This window comes from Anolis sagrei, chromosome 2, assembly GCF_037176765.1.
Source record: "Anolis sagrei isolate rAnoSag1 chromosome 2, rAnoSag1.mat, whole genome shotgun sequence".
Classification (NCBI taxonomy): domain Eukaryota; kingdom Metazoa; phylum Chordata; class Lepidosauria; order Squamata; family Dactyloidae; genus Anolis; species Anolis sagrei.
In genome coordinates this window covers 222776405-222798073 of record NC_090022.1, presented here as the reverse complement: position 1 = coordinate 222798073, position 21669 = coordinate 222776405, and the positions used below count along the sequence as shown (strand labels likewise).

Genomic DNA, 21669 nt, shown 5'->3' with positions numbered 1-21669 from the left:
GCAATATGTCAGAGGAAGGAACTGGTAAAACCACCTCTGAGTATTCCCTTACTAAGAAAATCATATGAAATTCATGGGGTCACCATACGTCAACATGTTACTTGAGGCAGACAATATCGATGGACCTTCTAATAATGAGTCACATCTGTTGAAGCCCTTCCCCAAACCTTTCTAGTAGGACAATCCACAAACAAAGGCAATGTCTTCTATCAGCCATTTAAAAATTATCACCTCAAAGCTTCTTTCCTACCAACAGCCGATACTAACATGCTTATCATAGGAGGCTCTAATGCTGCAATTGCACTGAATAAATTCCAGTTTTGGCTGGGGCTTCTCACATGGCATCATTTATCTAGTGTTTTTCCAGTAGGAGATTGTTGGGGCAACACTGCTTTTTTTGACTGAAAATAGATTGCTAATGTCCTCATATCCTGATAATGTTTGGTTACCATTTCTGGTACAATGTGTCATTCTGATTCACTGGGTGACTAGATGATATTGTTTGGGTATGCTTTATAGTGTGACTTGGAATCTGTCTATACTGGCCATTTAATGCAGTTCAGAGGTACTTTCAAACTGCAGTGGTCAGACAACAAAGTCCCACAAAAGCAAGCTCTTGTTGTTCATCAACCTTCTGTGGTTTGTGTGATCACCATCTGGGGCTCACACTGGTTCCAGGATTTCTTATGTCATCATCTGTACAGTGAAGCCAATTTTTTTCAATACCGATTTGAAACGGCATTAAATGGTTAATGTAGAGGGGCTTTAGGTGGTCCACCCCCCTTAGGCTTCCACGTCAGGCCAGACTCAGTGCTATCTTCCAGTGGTTTGGAAAGGAAGACACCAACTGGAGTCACAGCTAAGAAAGATTCCCAAGAAAATGATTCTGATCTTTCCTTTCCTTCCCCATCCACCAATATGGTATTTACACACATACACGTACACACATACACGTACACACATACAGAATAGTATAATATTGGCTTTAGGTATACCAGCCAGATAAGCTTAAGTTCACGGGATCCTTTTGTAATATCTTTTTGAGATACCACAATACTAGCAAGGGCAACAGTCTGAATGTGCAAGTGCCACCTCAAATAGCACAGATAACCACCCCTTCCCCCAATGGATAGAAATCAAAATGTTAAGATATAAAGGTTTTCCCCGGCATTAAGTCTAGTTGTGTCCGACCCTGGGGGGGGGGGGGGGGTGCTCATCTTCATTTCTAAGATGAAGAGCCAGTATTGTCCATAGATGCCTCCAAAGTTATGTGATAGGCATTACTGCATGAAGTGCCGTTACCTTCCCACCAAAACAGAACCTATTGATCTACTCACACTTGCATGTTTTCAAACTGCTAGGTTGGCAGAAGCTGGCAGACTCGAACTGATGACCTTTTGGTCATCAAGTTCAGCAGCTCAGCAATTTAACCCGTTATTATCCTTTAATTGTGTCACAGTGAAAAAAAATATAGATACAAAAATAAAAATGACCAATAAAAAAGCAGGGGTGGCAAAGATCCCAAAATTTAATCAAAGCACATATAGAATATGCAGGATATAGGTGAAGCCTAAAGTAAGAGTACCCTGGAGATTTTTTTTAAAAACTGTGTACAAATGCACAAAGTTCACTGTCCATCAACAATTGTAGGTAAGTATATAGGGTCAAAGCTACCAGAATGTGAAAAGGTAAATGCAATACCCTACAATATTTTATAGATGAAAATCAGGATCTCTATAAACAAACAACATTTGAGTGTGATCAAGATGTCAAAGATTATATTAATGAAGAAGAATACACAAGTCAGGAGAGGCTGCAGCAGTATGCTTTTGCCTGGTTTATTGGGAAGGGCAAGACTGCGCCCTTGCCATCCCCCTCTCCCTGAATTTTAAACTTCTTTTGCACTTTGAACTCAGTTTGCAGTATTAAAATAAGCTGAGGACAAAAATGAATAATGTAGGTGACAGAGGAAGAAACAGACATTTTAGAAGCAGGCAAAAGGTGGATTCATCAGGAGTGCCAGCTGCCAAATTGGAGCAATTGAAGGGTATGGAATGGAATTCTATGGAAGTGGCACTGCATTGCAGTGATGGCACAAAAGCTAGCATTGTCCTCCTACGAGTATAATCTTTTCAAATAAGGAAAAACATTGTTCTTTTTTTCCCATGGGGCAGTGAGCTTGTGTGAAAAACAAGGAAGGTCACTTTTGCTTTATGGATAATACAAAATAACTGAACTCAGGCATCTAGCCCACCTGGTCACATTTGAACTCACTAAATAAACATTTTGGGAAAATCAAAAGGAATAACTTAATATCTACATGTTCTTTTTTATTCTTTTCTTATTCTCTTTTTAAAAGACCAATTACTTCAAGTTATTGCAAGCTATAGACATCTTACACACATTTGAAGAACAGGAATCTATTTCAGAATGCCCAAATAATTAGCTGTAATATAAAACTATTTTATATTACTGTATCATTCAAAGTTATTTATCTGAGCTATATTGAAACAAATATCTGGAGCTTCCAGAAAATAAATCTGTGTTGTCATGGATACAAACAGGGGGAAGCTTTCTTTATAAATTTATTATGAGTCTAACATTTTATTTTTAGTATATAGTGATATCTATCTATGTCTAGATATATATGTGCTCATGTATCTTTAATTTATGTACCGAATTTCAGTAGTGATTTTGAGGTGATATGTAACAATTAAAATAAGAGGAAAACTATAAATATATGCAAAAGCAATTAAAACATAATTAGGATTCACTGAATTTAAATACTTAAGGTACTAAAAATATTTTTATCCTATTACAATTACAGTTTTTCCAGGCTGGGATAGTAGGCACTCCATTGTTGGGACAAGAGTTTTCTCTCTTGTTGCAACTGATAGAGGTGGTATTGGAGAATGGCATTGAGTTAGCATATGGGAAGTTGGTATAAAGTGAAGCATTCCTTCAAAAGTCATTTCCTGGGTGAAAACAAGGTAGCAATCAGTAAAGTTTGCTTGCAAATAGTAAATATGCTCCATCTAAATAGGGTAAATGAGAATGCAGATTACTTCACTAACTGAAGCTTCTGAACAATTTTCAGATGTGCCTTTATATGTGAACTAAAGTGAAAACTTCATGCAAACACTTGTTATGGAGTGTACAGAACATAGTTAACCATGGGTGCATCCAATAGTGTACAACAGAGTTTCTCAAACTGTGCTCCTCCAGATGTTGTGGGCTTCAGCTTCCACAATTCCTAACGGCTGGTAAGATGGCCGGGGCCCCAACAAGACAGTACCTTTATTGCAAAAACTTCTGCAATAAAAAGGGGGCTGTCCAGGCAATGTTCTGGACAATCCCAAATTATTACACCACAAACCAGGAAAACCCTGGTTTGTGGCAAATTAATTTGATAGTGGATTTATTCCATGCCTTCTTGAAAGGCACGGGATAAACTCACTGCTTCCAGTGTCTGAACAGTAGTCCAAACACTATATCCACAGTTTTTGAACTAAATTAATCTGGAAAACTGTGGGAATCCCACCCCGCCCCCTTTCCCCACAGCCCCCAACCCTCTTTTAAAAGTAAAATAAACTTACCTGGCCACCATTATAGTCTTGCTGGAGCTCTCCCGACACATAGAAATGACGCACCAGGTAAGCGGGGGAGGAGTGATTTGAAGGCCAGGTAAGTTTTTTTATTTTTAAAGGGATTTGGGGGCTGTGTGTGCTTTCTGGGGTGGCAGAACATCTGGACATCCACCCCAGAAAGTGCGCACTTTCTGGGGTGGGTGTAGACAGTCCTCCAGGAACATCTGCATTTTTTAAACACAGATGCTCCTGGGATAAAGTGCTATCTAGAACTGCCCTGGGATTTCTGGGAGCTGAAGTTCAAACACTTGAAAGAGCACAGTTTGAGAAAAACTTGTGTACAATTAATGCAGCTTGACACCACTTTAATTGGATAGGGGCAATGCTTTGGAATTGTGGGGGTTGTCAAAAATGGCTGATGTATGAAAAAACTGCAAATCCCAGGGTATTCCATTGCACAATTAAAGTGGTGTCCAACTGCTTTAATTCTGATACACCCTATGTTTCTGAGGCCATGACTAATTTGTGAAGGGCATTCTATAAAATACATAAGCCACCTGAGCTAAGCCAAAGAAAACAACTTAGCTGTAATCCTAGTTCATTTTTCACTTTACCATAGAAGTAATCCTAGTTGAAGAGAGAATGGTGACAGCATTTGTGTGTATGCGATTGGTACACAAAAGTTAAGGGTAGAAGAAAGGTTATCCATCCTTTCTTTCTGCCAGATTGTCTGCAATTATAAATGTTCTGCAAATCCTCCATTCCATGCTTTTTTTTAGCTCTAGCAGAAATGGAAATGCACATTTAAAAAATCAGATTTACTCCCATCCATATTGCTGAGTAAATATTGTTAGAATTTGAATGTAAAGTTCAATAAAATAACACAGTACAAATGAAATATAAGATCTGAGAGATAAAGCATACAGCAGCACTTCAGATTACTTTGTTCGGAATATATTGCTAGTTTCATTCTTTTGGATGTTTCTCTCTATGAAGAGTTGCAAACAGGAAAAAAAGAATATTATGTTGTTCCTTATAGTCAAGCTTTCTTGTCCTCAAGGAAAGTATGTCAATTTGGGCAACTGGGCAAATTTTGAGTTACCCTGAGACTCCATAAATACTCATTTCACATTATTTAGTACGACACAAAAAGATGCAAGTCAATGTGTGAAAGTGGTGGTGTAAAGAAGCCCATTTCAGTTTCCATGTATATCAATGTATAGCACTTCTTTTCAAATAGTGTGTAATATTATAATTTCATTGTTGTTCCTGGGGTTATGTGCCTTCAAGTCATCTTTGATTTATGGTGACTGGGTCTTTCTTGGCAAGATTAATCCAGTGGTTTGCCATTGCCTTTCTCTCAGGCTAGTAAATTGTGACTTTCCCAAGGTCCCTGGTGGGTTTCCATGGTTCAGCAGGGAATTCAACCCTGACCTCCCACTCCAATACTCCCACAACTACCCTATGGCAGCTCTTTCATTTTTGTTTTGTAACTTACCTTTTTGCTTATTCCTCCTTGGTTTGACTATTCTAACACAATACATGTTTACTTCAAGGAAACATCACTGTGGATTTTGTCTTACTTAGGAAACCAAGGTACAAAAAAAATCTACCTTAGAACGATCTTCTTTTACTGAAAATGACACTAGTGATATCTTCTATTAAGAATGAGGGGTGGGACAGTAGCATGGTTGCATTTGGCTGACAAATAAGCTGCATGCTTTTCATGGGAGATGGTGCAATGTGCGGTCAAAGCAAGCATTAATTTAAAAAAGTAGACTCATTGAATCAATGAAAAATTGGTAAGTGAGCTCATATGTGAATTGAAGAGGTTTGTGTTGGATTTGAGCTTATGTTAAAACTGGCTGCTTCTTCTTGGGACCTCTTCACACGGGGCATTTTTGCCCTCTTTTGCCGCTTTTGATCATGGCAAGGACAGGGCCTGTCATGCGCCATCACAAAAGGTGCTTTCTCCTCCACTATGGGAGGAAAATGTAGTTTGGGTAGCTACAAAAGGTAGCTCTACACCTTTCCTTCAATTTCCCTGTGTGATGGCAGAAAGGACGATGGGGCAATGTGTATTGCAGTGCATTGCCGCTCTTTCTGCCATCTGATGAGGGGTGGGGGAAAGTGCCAAAGCACCTTCTCCCATTCTCTCCATGTGATGAGGAGAGGAGTGAGGGTGCATGGGGTGCTATGGGCTGCCCCGTACGCCTTCCCTTTTGCCAGAGATTGCTTGCACGACGGCACGATCCGAAAGAGCTATGTGAAGAAGTCCCTGATCCTTTTCCCAGGGTGCATGCACCTCTGAGTTACTGCAGTTTTATACTACTTTAATTACCATGTCTCAATGCTATGAGGTCATGTGAGTTGTAGTTTTCCATGGTCTTTAGCCTTATCAGCCAGAAAGTGCTAGCATCTCACCAAATTACCAATCCCACGGCCATGGCTGTGGTATCAATCTACATTAATTCTACAGTGTATGCAGGTGCACCTCTATATCACCATGATCTTACTATTTGATATATCTTCCTTTCTCTCACCATTCTGTGCTTGATTTGTACATTTTAGGCTTCACATGCTTTTTCCTTCATACTGTATGTGGATAGAATTGATGTAGTCTCAGTAATAATATCACCTGGAAATGCAGTTGGATGCCTGCTTTGTTTGTACTGACCCTATCATATTCTCCAAGTGCAGGGAAAGACAGTAGAAAGTGTCTATAGCACCCCTAGTTCAGTAGCAGTCTATGTTGTGGCTCTCCTGGAACCACAGGCAGAAGATGATGGGATTCAGATTCATGAAGATGTTCCTGTTGTTTTTGAAGAAGAATCTGAGGAGATTCAGTTTCCCATGGCAAGGAATGTTTCAGATGATGTTTCTGATGTTAGTGAAACTAGCCAGGTGCAGATTGAGGAGGATGGCTTCCAGCCTGACGATTCTCAGGCACCTAACAAGCTATCCGACCTTGAGAGCTATGAAGATTTAGATAGAGAGGATTGCTTACAATTCAAAGTTCCATACATACTGAAGGACTAAAAAATCTGGCTATAGTGTAGTATGAGGTAGATGCAAACATCCAGATCTCATTGGACTGCAACCTTCATCATCCCTCATCACTGCTTCTGGTGTCCTACAGAACTTAATCTAGGAGCCACATATTCTCTGATTTTGCAATATAGCTATGCCTACACTCCTGTTTTCTAGGCAATAGTTCTGTATGCTTTCAGCTCATATTATCAGATGCTTGTGATGCTTTTTCAAACAGTGTATAAGTGTGAAATCAATTTGGTCAGTTTGTTGCAGTTTCTGGTTCAATCAAATTTGTAGTTTCCTGTTTGAGAAGAAATTTGACTTCCTGCAGAGTCTCTCATTTTCCATCTTGTATTTATCTTTTAAAAAATGACTTTAGAAGTTCCAGGACTTGGAAATAATATTTTTATTTACCATGGATTCTGTTAAATCAGTGTTTGCTACACAAGTTTGCATAACAAAGTTACGTTTTCCTACTCATCTTCAGTTATATCCCACTTTCTCTTAACATTGGGAGGTCATCACTATTTTAAGTCAACTCTCATTGAGTATGAACTTCTTTCAGAACCTTTAAAAACACAGACCATGGAAGAATACCAAAAACCAAGTATGTAATATTTATGAATTATAATGCTACTTTCGTTCAGATCTTGAAAAAGTACCATCTGTTTATAGCCTGCACAGGCAGCATCTAACACAATGAAAATGCTGGATATATATCTACTGGGAATAATTTGCCTCAAAGCAGGAATCATAGGCTGGATCCACATTGCCATATTATGCACTTTGAAACTGCATTATATGGTTAGAGTAAACCATTATATGGTTAGAGTAAACCATAGTATATATAGTAAAGTTTAACTGCAGCGTAGATTTAGCCACTGTCTTCTAAATGTCTTCCCAATTTCCTGTATTGCACTATTAGAAAAGGTTGTGTCTCATGTGAATTTGTGTGCCAATATTAAATATTTTCCCTTTAAATTAAGCAGCCAGGATGATTTGGGTTTCTGTAAAAGCTAATTCCATGTATTTGAGAGGAAAGGCAGCTGCTAAAAGGTAAAAGACAGTGGCAAATGAGGACACGTATGTTGGGTAATTTTAGCACAAGATGCAGCTTTCACAGCACCAATATGACTGTCTGGAGTGCAATGAAAATGGATAAAACTGGATCTTTGAGGTTTCCTCTCAAGGAGTGTTATAATTAAAGTGGCTTTCCTCTATTTTAATCTCCATTGCCCAATGTTTAGTTCTTATTTCATGTTTAATTATTATGAACAAAATTCTATGTGCTCTCCCATGGAGACTTTATGATTGCATCAAATTTCTCTAAAGAAGCTATTCTATGCTAATTTTTTCATTCTTGCCTTCTATTAAAATAAGACCTATGCACAGGTAACTAATACAGAATTGCTCAGTTTAGCATCTGGGTCAGGGGAGGTCTAAGACTGAACTGTGGGAAAACAAAACCTTCTATATTTAAATGCGTAAAACAAAGCTTGGAAACACTTCATATTAAAATGTAAAATTGGAAATTGGAAAGAACAAGGGTAGACGATTTAATTAGGCATACCCACCCACACAAACCCATTCTTAAAACTAAGAAAGACTAATCTATATTATGCCATTTAAAGATATGCAGCATGATAATTTTGGCATGATTAAGGAAACCATCATAGCTTCAGGGCATGGAATTCTAAAGTAGAGTTTCAGGAGCATAATGAAAAAGCTACAGTCTTGAGTGACCTAGTTGATCTGTATATCTCAAGAATGACAGGTTTACAGGCAGTCCCGAAGTTATGAATGTGCTCGGTTCTGTAGGCTTGTTCTTAAGTTGAATTTGTATGTAAGTTGGAATACATACATGTTTAAGTGTAACTCCAGCCGAATATATATTATATAGTGAATTTAATTCATTCCGTGACTGCTCTGACATCAAAATATTCTTATTTCAAATCGAATTTTCCCACTGAAATGCATAGAAAGGCTATTGATCCAGGGTTTTTGTCACGTGCTTTTAAAGAAGAATATGTACTTTATAAATAACAAACAATGTATAAATGCACATGCAACTGTAAACAAAGAAATATCAAATTTAACATGGTTGAAGCACAAAATTGTGGCAAGCAACCACATTTGAGGCAACAAAATGTGTGTTGGCCAGTGTAACATCAAGGTAAAACAGCATAATTTTCTTCTATTCTGTACTGTACAGACAGTACTAATTCCAGCCTCCCTCCCTTCCCCTCTCTCTTGCTGTCCCCCCCCCCCCTTCTTGAAGCAAAACATACAGAACCAGGAATAAAAAGCACACAAAGTGAACTAAAGTGATTACTGTCCACCTTCCATGATGGACAGTAATCTCCCAAGGTGGAGAAAAGTACAAGGCAAGCAGACAAAGGCACACAGGCTAAGGCACTGAGCCATGAGGTTCAGAGGCTGCTTCAGTCTGCTGGAAGTTCTGTACTGTTGTGGTGCTTCCAGCACGAGCACTCCTTTGAATGCAAGTACTCAATTTGTCACAACATACTCTCGTAGTGCTTGTGATGCGAGTGCTTCTTTTGGCATGAGCGCTACATTTGCCACAAGGAGTTTGGGAAGCACTGAGGCAAGCATGGTGCTGTTCAAACAACAACAACAACAACAATAGTTTTATTCCTAACCCATATTCTCTCCCCAAGGGGACTCAGGGCAGCTTCCAAAACAAGGCAGACATTCATTGTCCATTACAATATACAATAACATATTAAATTAACATTTAAATAACATTAAAACCAGATAAAAGAATCCTTGACAAGCAAATGGACTATGACCTCACTGATACCGCTGTTCATACGTCAAAATTGTATTCAGATGTCAAAACGTCACTCTAGGCTTAGTGACAATTCATATGTTTAAAAGTACGTACGTTGGGACATTTGTACATAGAGGTTCTACTGTAGATTAGCTTTGGATATTCTAGGAAAGGATTAACACCCATGTGGTGTTTGTTTTTCCGTCTGTGCCCTCTCACCTCATTTCTGTCCCTGTGATAATGGGATTTTGAAACATTTGGCTTGTGGAAACAAGAATACGTAAAAAAAAAAAAAGCTTCAGTTGAGACACTGTCTCCCCATGATAACCCTTTCAGCAGGCAATTTCTCTTCCTAGGGGTCGACTTCTCTCACTTTCTGTTGTCTCACCCCAGTTCTTAACTATAAGTCATTTGCAAGTCAGATATTTGTAACTCCAGGAATGTTTGTACTAGAAAAGGAAACACATTCTCCAAGCTTTGAAATTGTCCTGTGTATTAGGGGTGTGCAATTTGGCTAATCCCTATGCCATTTTCGGTGTCCTTATTTCAGTATTCCCCCTCCCCCCATCCATTTTTTGGAAGCCTCCCAAATTTGGTCAGGCAAAAATCTGTTAGTTTTTTTTTTTAATCTGGCAGCTGAATGTTTTTGCACTGGCCCATTGATGGCAATGGGGGAACTTCCCAGGCTCCCTTTTTAGGGCATCAGTCTTAATAAACCACCTTTTCTGGAATCATTTCTTGTCAGATTCTTCCATAAGAACTTGGATCAAGGCATTCGACTTAAGAAACTACCTTTTCTGGCATCTTTTCCCCTTCTATCCTTCAATAAGACCTGGGTTTAAAGCATCAGACTTAAAAAAACCCATCCTTTCTGGGATCCTTTCTCCTTATATCCTTCAATAACACCAGGGCTTAAGGCAACAGACTTGAAAAACCATCTTTTCTAGCATCGTTTCTCCTCAGATCCTTCAATAACACCTCAGTTTAAGGCATCAGACTTAAGAAATCACTCTTTCTGGAATCACTTCTCCTCAACACCCTTTCAGTTAAGCTGGGTTAAGGCACCCTTTGAAAACACTTCTTTCAGGGGGAGTCACACCACCTGAAGGAGCATTAGCAATTCTTGTATATGTGTGCGTATGTGTGTATAAATTACCTCTGCATTTTGTGGCAGCTTTAGAAATAGCAAGATATCTCTACCCCACATTTAAAGCTTGCATCAAGTGAAAGTTAAGCAGTGCAGAGCTGCAAGCACTGATAATTTAGATTACCAGCAGACTGGAGCTCGATCTGTCTCTCTTAGAAGCCTGCTTACAACAGGGTTTTCTCAGGCAAGGAATACTCAGAGGTGGTTTGCCAATTACATCTTCTGCATGAAATATAGTGTTCATTCTCAGTATCCCATCCAAGTCTTACCTCCTGCTATATCTACCACTTCAAGTAATAGCTGTTATACTGGTGATGGGTTATCTGTGGATCTTTGTCTGGCTTGCATTATTTTACTTTTTTGTCACCAGAATACCATGTTGGGATTATTATTTTTGTAGCCATGGGAAATTAATAGCTGGAATGAGATATCATTAATGTAGGGTAAAAATAATTTCTAAGTAATAGCCATGCTATTATATTTCTTTCTTTCCCACTTTCATCACAGATTTGGGACTGCAAAAATGATAGGTAGTGATTTTTAGGATCTTAAAAGGATGGACTTAAGTAGGACCAGTAGTAAATTTTGGAAAGTTCATAAGTTCAGTGGCTGTGTGGATCCAAAACACGTTCTTACAGTTTAATTAATTATCAGGACCACACAGGTTATAAAGTTCATAACAATGCAACATTGCTTTGAAAATCTTTTCCCCATTCAGCAGGAATTGCAACTAAACACAGAAAGAAAAAAGGGAAACACAAGTGGAGCAGATGGTACCATGTGTCTTGCCAATCAAAAAGTCCTAGGTCTGATACCCTACAAGCCCTGCTATGTGATAAATGTATTGTAGTCCCTCCTGTCTGACTATGGGAAAGTAGTGGCAGCTTCTTGTGTGTATTTTCTAGTATGTAGTCAGTAGAGATATAGCATATCATGAATCTACCATGAAAAGGAAGAACGAACCCTGCAAGGGTAAATAAATGTATAGAATTGTCTTGTCTTTCAAAGCTATGTGAGCACCCTGAACTAGCTGATGTTCCTTCACAGGACATGTCCTTCAGTCCATCCACCTATATATTACATGGCAATCTAGTATGTGATCACAGTATCCTGTAATGGATTAGCACAGCTAGTTAAAGTGTCTGTTTCTCAGGTACTGCTTTTAATTGGACTTAGATACATATTTTGCAAAGTTTAACTCCCAGAAATCTATAGACTAAAGATAAAAAGAAAATGTATGTCTGTTAAGGTCTAAAATACTTGTGTGCATGCCTCTCTTGTACAAAGAAATGGAGGAGGGCAACTTGCAAGAGAAAGCATTCAAATGACCAGCCAGCATACAATGTATACAACCAAACATGGGTACAATATCCGATTCTTAAGTTTGATGCTTGTAAGTGGGCTGGTGTAATCTGATTGTAGGCAACCAGGGAGTAATGAATAGTAACATTTACATGGAATTGAAACATTGAGCTTCTTTGCTAGTGAGGGCCAGTACGATCTCATTTCTTCCACTGTCTTTAACTGTATCCATTTGATATTTATTGAGTCATTTGTTTTATTTATTTGCCACTTTTCTCCCAAAGAAAGAGTTGATGTTAGTTACAAAAAATCTTCACTTAAAACCAAACAATAAACATTTTGAAAAACAAATTAAAATCATAATAGTATAATATTATATTGTTACTGTTACCACAATTGCTGTCAATTGGACTTCATCTTAGGGTGACCATATGAATGAAGGACCTCTGAGTCATGTCACTATCATCAGCAGCCCTGTTAAAGTCTTGCATACTCAAGGAATATGACTTCCTTGACTGAATTTGTCCACCTGCAATGCGCTTTCCCTCTCTTTCTGCTGCCTTCTACCTTCCCAAACATTACTATCTTATCTCATGAGTCAGGTTTTCTTACAATATGCTCAAATTACAACAGTCTCAGTTTAGTCATTTTGGTTTCTAGGGAGACTCCAGGCTTGATTTGCCCTAAGGCCATCCTGAGTCCCCATAGGGAGATGGGGCAGGATATAAATAAAGTTTGATTGAGTTTGATTGAAGGCCCATTTATTTGTCTTCTCAGTTATCCATAGAACTCTTCTCCAGTACCACAATTCAATTGAATTAGTATTTATCCTATCAGTTTTCTTCACTGTCCAGGTTTTCACAACCATACATAGAAATGGTAAATACAATTTACAACACTGGGAGCCTAGGTAACCAAAATAGCAAATTCCACGAAATCCAACTAGATATAAACTAACATGTGTTGGAAAAAGAACTTTCAGTTTTCTATATGATATAGGGATGAAAGAACCACAGTTGTGTCACTGAATAAGTGCAAATAGTCTGGGTGTGGTCTTTGTAACTTTCATAGAGGAAAGCTAAATTCTTCTGTTTTTGTTTTTGGTCCCTCTGTTCCCACTCAGCTTACAGCCATGGGAGGGTTTTCATTTTTCATGTACACACTTTTCCTATAACATCTCAAGACAAAATGTTGCTGCTGTGAGCACAATACTGTCACTTTCCTTCTCTTGCATGGTATTTTACAATCTTTGCCTGATGAAGCAGCCTATTAAGCTTCAAAAATTAGTGTGATATGTTCTGCACCTTTTAGTTGACCCAATAAAGATATCATTACAAGTTGGATTTCAGACAGATTTCCAGTTCAGAAATTTAAACCAGGCATTTTTCAGACTGCAATATGTATTCATAACTGAGATACAGACATAGGAACCAAATTGTGGTAACCCCAGTGTTTTCCTGGTGTCTATTCTGATAACACAAAATCTCAGGATGTAATCCACATTATCAGGGGCTCACGCAACTGCTTGCTTTCCAATGTGATATCTTATCACTTCCACCAGAGCTCTACCGCCAGTCACTAAGCTAAAGAAATGAATGTGCAAAAGCCCCAGTATGAAATAACTGAACAAGACTTCAACCAGGGGTTCAGTTCTGTCTTCAGTGACAACGGCTGTTTCTCACACTACATGTGTTAATCAGTTGATCTGCGCAAAGCTATCTGTGTTACAATCCAAGTACTGATTTGTGAAAGGCCACTGTAATGTTATAATGGTAATTACCATCTTCTGTCATTTCTTCATTTTTATTCCTTCTGATGTCACTGTTTGCAATCTGCACCTACTCAAGAATGTGCAGATAGATTTGCCAATGTGAGATAACACTTCCATTAATTTGACAAAATGGACATGATCCATGCAAGCTTGTATACAAAATAGTGCCCCTGTTGGTTTCTCAGGCTAAATTACATATTTTATGAAATTCTTCCTCTTCTCCTTCCCATCGCAAATAGGATGCTAACTGTGAGTGCTAATAGGGCACACATTGTGTTGAACTATATATTATCATTAGTGACAAGCACCACAATCATCCCTCAGTCCAATGTTGACAGTGTTGACTGTTTTTTTCAAAAGGAAGCTTTGGCTCTATGCATTCCCTTTCAAGCTTGACAGTGCCCATATAGTCTTGATTACCTCCAACAGTTTTTAAACAGGATAAACTTCTTTGAAGTCAATGCATTTCTCCACATTCGCTGCAGTGCTTTTAAAAAAATACTTCTAACTTAAATACAACTATTTCCTTCATCATGGCCCTATCCTCTTTGAACTGGAATATATGGCAGTGTGGACTCAGATATCCCAGTTCAAAGTAGATATTGTGGGATTTTCTGCCTTGATATTCTGGGTTATATGACTATGTGGAAAGGCCCTTAGTATTCAAATACACATACTACCCAGAGAAAAGCAATAGCTACAATTGAGGACCCTTCCAAACAGCCCTATATCCCAGAATATCAAGGCAGAAAATCCCTCATTATTTGAGTGTGGACTCAAATAACCCACTTCAAAGCAGATACTGTGGGATTTTCTGACTTGATATTCTGGGATATATGACTGTGTGGAAGAGCCCTAGGACTACCCTTAGTGCAGTTGCAAGACTGAGGGCCCTTCCACCCAGCCCTATATCCCAGAATATCAAGGCAGAAAATCCCACATTACCTGAGTGTGGACTCAGATAAGCCAGGACCCTTCCACACAGCCCTATATCCCAGAATATCAAGACAGAAAATCCCACAATGTCTGCTTTGAATTGGGTTATCTGAATCCACACCCAGATAATGTGGGATTTTCTGCCTTGATATTCTGGGATATAGGGCTGTGTGGAAGGGCCCAGTTCAAAGCAGATATTGTGGGATTTTCTGTCTTGATATCCCAGGATATAGGGCTGTGTGCAAGGGCCCTGGGAGTAGTACTAAAGAGAATGGTCAATGTGTGTTTCTTTATCTTAATTCACCTGGAGATGCCCTTTAAAGTAAAGCTTCCTCAGCCTTATGCAAGCCATTGATCTGTAGGTTTCACATGGTCTCCTTGGAGGAGATGGGGGTGGCATGCATCTAAAAGCATCTTCAGTTTTATTTTTATTTTTTCATTAACACAGCAACATGCCAGGAGGAAACCCTGTTCAGTTGGTGCTCATAAAATGTGTATAGTATGGGAAGGAAGCTGCAGCTTAAACCCTTTACTGTAAATCAAAGAGTAATCAGGGATTTTCATTTTTAACAGTTCTGACCACATCTCCTTTCTCCTGTGCTTCACCCTCTTTCAAAGCTTCATCTCACAATGTTCCACAAGAGAAAACCGGGGACTACCCTTCCCTCGGCTTGATCTATATATTCCCTTGCCTCCTTGCTGTGATGAAAAGAAACCAAAACAAATGGCTTGTGCTCCAAAGGGAGAAAGAGAGGGAATGAAAGCCGGAGCACACTGCTCTTACTGCAGGCTTTTTGACTAACCACACACAGGCGCACGCATACACACATACAGAGAGAGAGAGCATCTCCGGGCTGTCCCTTCCTTGTAATACGGTGCAGCCCTCCCCTGAGCTGAAGCAAGCAGCCCGATTGCTCACATTGAAGCACATTTGGTATGCATGAGCACTACTGTTCCAAGCTGGGAGGGTGTTTTCTTAAGGAGGATCGGTAGCTAAAGCAAATCCACTTTGCCAGCCTTTCAGCCAAGTTGTAGGAGGCATCTGTCTTATGGAATTGCAAGTGTGGACACCCAGCGGGTATGGAATATCACAAACGTGGAGGAGCACTTGTTTTGTAGGCATTGGCGAGGTTTGGGCTTCGTTATTCCTGTGGAATTGTTGGGGGTCATGAGTCAAAGTGATGCTCCCCGGCCACTAAACTGGACCATTCGGAAGCTGTGCCATGCTGCCTTCCTCCCATCTGTCAGACTACTTAAGGTACTGTAAAACATTGCCTTTTGCTATCAGTTCTTTGTTTGTTTCTGGCTTCTGCAAGAGTGGCAAAAATCCACAATGACTTTCTATAGTCCACTTACGGGATGCTTCTTTTTATCCTATCATTGTGGAAATTCTGTTGCCCCTCATACAGATAAGAAAAGTACATATGCCATACTGGATGGCACATTTAGCACTGGCATTGTGAGGTATGCAGTGTTACTGTGAAGGAAAGGATGCTTGCTATAGCAAAGAAAACAGGCGCTGGTTATGTCATGAATTGTGAGAAGTCTTACCGACTGTCAGTTTCAGTTACTTATGAACTCACCAGAGACACCAGTGGACACATTCCCAATTGATGTTCACCTTCTGCTTATTTCTTTATGTTGTTGATGTAAATACTGGTTTAAGGTGTTCACATGATGATCTCAGGTCAGCCTCTAGCTGGGAGGAAAACTTTCTGATTGAATAATCTTCTAAATGCAGCAAGCATTTCAGTTCCTGTTCTCTAAGGATTAGATTGTGCCTTTTATTGAATCCCAGTGGCATAAATTTAATTTATTTGAAGGAGTCTTTCTTTGAGAGAATATGCTGAGCATAGGATTCCTCTTTGAATATAACCATGTACTAATCTGTCATGATGCATCCTACCCTAGTTCGGTAGATTTGAAAAAGGCACCTCAGCAGGATGTGATGAGCTGTAAACATCTTTGGATGTGTTTTTAAAGCTGTGTTCTTATTAGCTTTGTAGTGTGAGCCTATGTACTTTAACCCTGAAGGAAATCCCGCTGAACTTACAGAGGCATAAACCTAGATTGGTATATAGGAATTCAGCCAAACCATACTTTACATGTCTTTCCCACATGATTCTTACCTGTGTGTGTACCTAATGAATGGAAAAGCAGTCTGGAGGCTACAGTGAAGAGCAAGAAAACTGGCAAGCAGGCATTTTTCCTTCCTTTAATAAGAGATTGCTCTGTTTCAAACTGCCTCCCCCACTTCTCCACCTACAGACAAATGGCACGAAAAGGTTGAGCAGTCCTTCCCACTGGTGCTCTCCTTGTCAATCTAAGACTTTTCCCCCAGTAAAACAAAAAAGGGCAAAAAAAATGTTGGGACAAAGAATCATATCACTCTAGGTTTTGTACAGTTTGATGCTTTTTTGGCTGTTGTTTTTGAACAACATATGGAGATTGCACACGACATATGGATACAATAGGATACCATGGCATTTGAGGTATCTGACATATGAATTCTGGATATGTGCCTGGGAATCACAGTTCATTAAAACTCTTTGTGTTTTTGGAAAAAAATGTTTTAATTACTTTGAATGTGATTGTGTGCCTTCCTTGTGTAGATGTGTACTCTCTTTACATAGTCAATCCATAATGTGACCTTCAGATTCATGAAGCCATTCTGCTTGGGATGAACTGCAACCTCAACTTTGAACTGAAACATTCCAAACATTTTATTGTTTATATTTCATATAAATGTTTGTACTAACAGTTAATTATATATAGTTTATTTCAAACAAAAATATAAAAGGATGGTTGTGTAATAGCTGAGTTTTTAGTCTAGTTTTCCTTAGGTATTGCAGCAAAAAGGCTGGAGGTGCTACTGCAGTTGAACTGTGGGAGATGTTAACTGTACAAAAGAAAATTGTCTAGAAAAATGTCTCCTTTTTCATATTGTCCCCCTCCACTTTTTTCTTCTTTTTGGTTTGAATGTTTAGAAGCACAAGCCATTTTTCTGTTAGCAAAATAAAATAGCAGATTCAAATGTAAATTATTCTGAATGGGAATATGATGAAATATTAACATACATCGAATTAGTAGCCTGTGTGATATAGAATGTTACTTCAAAATTAAAGCAGGTTGGGTGGAAGGGATCTATATCACAAGCAAAGCTCATAGTCCTATATAGGACTATTTGAGATTAAGTCCCTCTGAGTTCCCTAGAAGTCATTCCAATAAGAGTTTATAAAATGTTAACCTCTAAGCATTAAAAAGTTCAAGGAATGAATAAAATGTGACATAGGAAACCAATTTACTGTCTAAAATAATCATAGGCCCCATGTATACTGCCATATAACCCAGTTTATTTGCTTTGAACTGGATTATATAGCAGTGTAGACTCATATAACCCACTTCAAAGCAGATAATCTGGGATCAGATACTGAATTATATGGCAGTGTAGATCCAACCTCAAGCTTGTTTTAATAAAGACTTTTAAGCTCACCTTAATAAAGAACCAGAAGCACATATTTGTTATTTAAGAGCACAAACTTCTATAAGAAAAAAACAATAGATATAACTCTGTTTTCTTGTAATGTACCAGAAGTGAGGAAAGGATGTCCATCCATAGGTAGGGTGCTCATTAAAAAGTTCCCTTCTCTGCATTGCTGAGAGCACAAACCTTAATACAGGGAATGGAAATGAGGTGGAGTTTTTGGTTCCTAGAATAATCTTGAGCTATGCAGAAAAAATGTACACAATATATGGTTAAAGGGTTTACAGGGATCTGGTAGGACACGGTGAAGGAGTGATATTATATTGTGGCTTAGGATGCATCTAAGGTTAGGTAGAAGCATCCATCCATTGCTGGGATGCTAATAAACATTAGGGTTATGCAAGAGCAGTTTCCTTCTCTGTATTGCCAAGAGCACAAGCTATTCTACAAGGAATGGAAAAGAGGCAGGGTCCTAGAACAGGTCTGAGGTATGCAGGGGGGGAAAAAAAACACTAAATATGCTTAAAGGGTTCCATATCCAAAGGGATCTGGTAGCACATGATGAAGTAGTGATATTGTGTTGTATCTTAGGGTACATCTCCATTGTAGAATTAATGCAGATTGATACAACTTTAACTGCCATGGCTCAATACTGTGGAATCTTGGGAACTGTAATTTGGTGAGGCACCAGGACTCTTGGGTAGAGAAACCTAAAATTGTTGTAAAACTGCACCTCCCAGGATTCCATACCATTAAACCATGGCAGTCAAACGGATGTAAACTGCATTCATTCTACAGTGTAGATACACCCTTAGTCTGTAAGTCACAGCAACATCATAAATATTTAGGAATAGCCAATACAAAACCAATTATTTTCTTCTTCACTTTTCTTTTTTAAAAGTTTCTAAACTACCTATTGAAGCAAAACATCCACAGAGGTATAATAGGAATTTAAGATGAGAGCATATGATGTCTTAGGCTCTGCTGGGGTGAATGTTCATGTATCACATGAGCATTCTACAAAGGACTTTTTCAGTGTAAGAAAGTGAAAGAGATTTTGAACTAACAACTACAAATACTGTAACCCAAGAGCTATTGGATGGGGCTGTTCTGCATAATGGGAGCAATGATCCATATAAATGGCTTTCCCCTTGATTTTAGAGGTAAGAAAAATATAACACCAGCTTTAGTTTTCAAATAGGTTGAATCAGAAGCTGATGTTGTGTGAGGAGAAAGCTTTGTTCTAACAAGCAGAAGTTTTAGCTACCTTGCTGTGTTATGTGCCTTCAAGTCATTTCTGACTTATGGTGATCCTAAAGTGACTCTTTAGGATCACCACAAGAGGCTTTATGGGACTGAGAGTGTGTGACTTGCCCAAGATGACTCAGTGGGGTTTCATGGCCAAGTGGTGATTCGAACCCTGGCCTCCAGAGTTGTAATTCAACACGCAAACCACTACACAAGGGAAGTTAATTCTTACTATGAAGAATAAAGGCTGTTGAAAATGGGGGTGGAGTGAGAATGCTCTAGAAGAAAAACTATGGCTCATTAATTCAATCCCAAAATGTGATTCAGAACTAGTTTCAACTACTACTTTCCTTCTATCTTCACCATTTCCCAAACTATTATGAATTTGTGGCCCAGGAGGTAGGAAGAAAGGCTAAAGCTAAAAGCTGTGACCACCCTAAGCTGCTCCTGCTGACGTAATCTCTTAAGAATATTAGGGATTTTTTATCCTTCATGACTCATTGGCTTGGGATGAGAAGGAGGGAGAGAGGAAAGAGGGTGGTGGTAGTGCAGATTATGATTATGCTGACAACGATATAAAAGGAGCAAGGTTGTTTCTGAGAATCTTTATTCTTCAGTGAAGACTTCTGAACATACTTGATCTGACATTCTTCAATCTAGGAAGTTGCAGTTCTAAGAATTGGTGGTTATTTTAATATTTTTCTCAATAGATTTATTAGGAGATGGAAGAAGAACCAGTGTGGTGAAATGGTTTAAGCACTGAATTGCAGTTCTGGAGACCAGGGTTTGATTCCCCACTCAGTCATGAAAACCCACCGGGTGACTTTGGGCAAGTCAGAAAAATATGATTCCTCTAATGATCATGTGAACATGTGTTGCAAGTGTTCCTTGCAGAAGGTTAGGAGAAAGTCTAGTCCTGAGATTTTAAGAAGCTCTTTGATTATTTTTCTATCCTCCTGCTGACACCACACATGAATGTGAGAGTTTAAGGGAAGCAGGGGAAAGAGGAGGTGATTCTTGAAGAGCTTTGCTGAGCAGGGTTGTTCTAAATCAGGCTCTCAACCTGTAGGTCCCCAGATGTTTTGGCCTTCAACTCCCAGAAATCCCAACAGCTGGTAAACTGGCTGAGATTTCCGGGAGTTGTATGCCAAAACACCTGGGGACCCAAAGGTTGAGAACCACTGTTATCTTTTTTTAAAAAAAAATACTGAGCTGCTTTAGAAGGTTTTGCACAGATACACATCATAGAAAGCCCCAACCTACTAAATAAGTACAGCTGGGATATAATATTCACTAGATTTTAGAGCAGGCAGGATCACATCTTTCTTACGATTATCTGTCAGATAGTAATATTGTTCAGTGTGTTAGCACACTGTAGCCAAATATTCAAGGAAAATGTACAATTCAAAAAAAACCCAAAAAATCTGCAATGTGGAGAGCTGCATGGTCACTTTTGTGTGCCCATCAGGGATTTTAAAAAAATCTATTACCTTAGTAGCAGCAATTCATCATTTGAAAGGGAGGAGGAAGAGACAGGGAGCTGAGGGGGTTTATAAAAGATCAGAGCTTCCCCTCTTTTCAGTTTCTACAATAAAGGCTTGCACTATTGCAAAGTGCTTTTGAAACTTAGGGGAATTTGAGAAGCTATTTATAATACAGCATTGCAGGACTCACAGCTGCTGTTTGAACAAAAAGAGAAAGTCAAAAGTCAAGTAAACATGACAGGAACACTGGGTTTATCATGGGAAAATTCTGAACCATTTTTGTTAATACCATTTTATTTCATTGATACTAGCATATGGTATTTCCTGCAGTTCTTCTGGCCTATTGCCAGACCATCATGCTGCCTGATGTACTGAATGTTCAAAATCTAGATCTTTTCATTGAGTGCCCAACTCCCCCCAAATAGTATTCTATTAACATCCCCATAATCAAATAGGTTTTCTTCCATCTGTTTTACAAATTATACCAGTGGTAATGCAATGCAATAGTACCTGCATTTTTCATCTTCTGTATAACAGTTCATTTGCAAACCTATTTTGTCTTAAATCCCTGAACTGCTACATTAATATCCTACCTATGTTATGACAGAGCCCTACGCCCATAGGAGTTCCCAAAATTAATAACTTAGTATGGAACAGGGGATTCTCTAGGTTAATTATTTGTATATTGCATGAAACTGTCATATCCCTCTCAGTTACATGAACTGACAGAGGATAAGATATGGGACACAGTGGCCTGATTTTTATTTAACTAAGAAAGCAGCGTTCACAGATGCTGACAAGCTGGACTCCCTCCAACTCTATTTCCTATGTTTCATCCCAGGCAAACCTATCCTGTTCAACCTACTTCATTAATACCCTCAGTGTT

At 38.9% G+C, this 21669-nt stretch overlaps 1 protein-coding gene across 2 annotated transcripts in view; it reads left to right on the top strand.

Annotated features, from left to right (window-relative positions):
- The window catches only part of TRPM3 (transient receptor potential cation channel subfamily M member 3), a 429447-nt gene that overhangs the window by 88598 nt on the left and 319180 nt on the right, over positions 1 to 21669 (top strand). The window contains exon 1 of one of the 2 annotated variants that reach the window (XM_067464427.1): positions 15643 to 15825. The exons of the other annotated variant lie outside the window; for it this stretch is intronic. Coding sequence (XP_067320528.1) covers positions 15736 to 15825 — 90 coding nt within the window. The 5' untranslated portion in view covers positions 15643 to 15735. Of the gene's footprint in view, positions 1 to 15642; positions 15826 to 21669 lie in introns of those variants that run through there. 2 annotated transcript variants of the gene reach the window in all.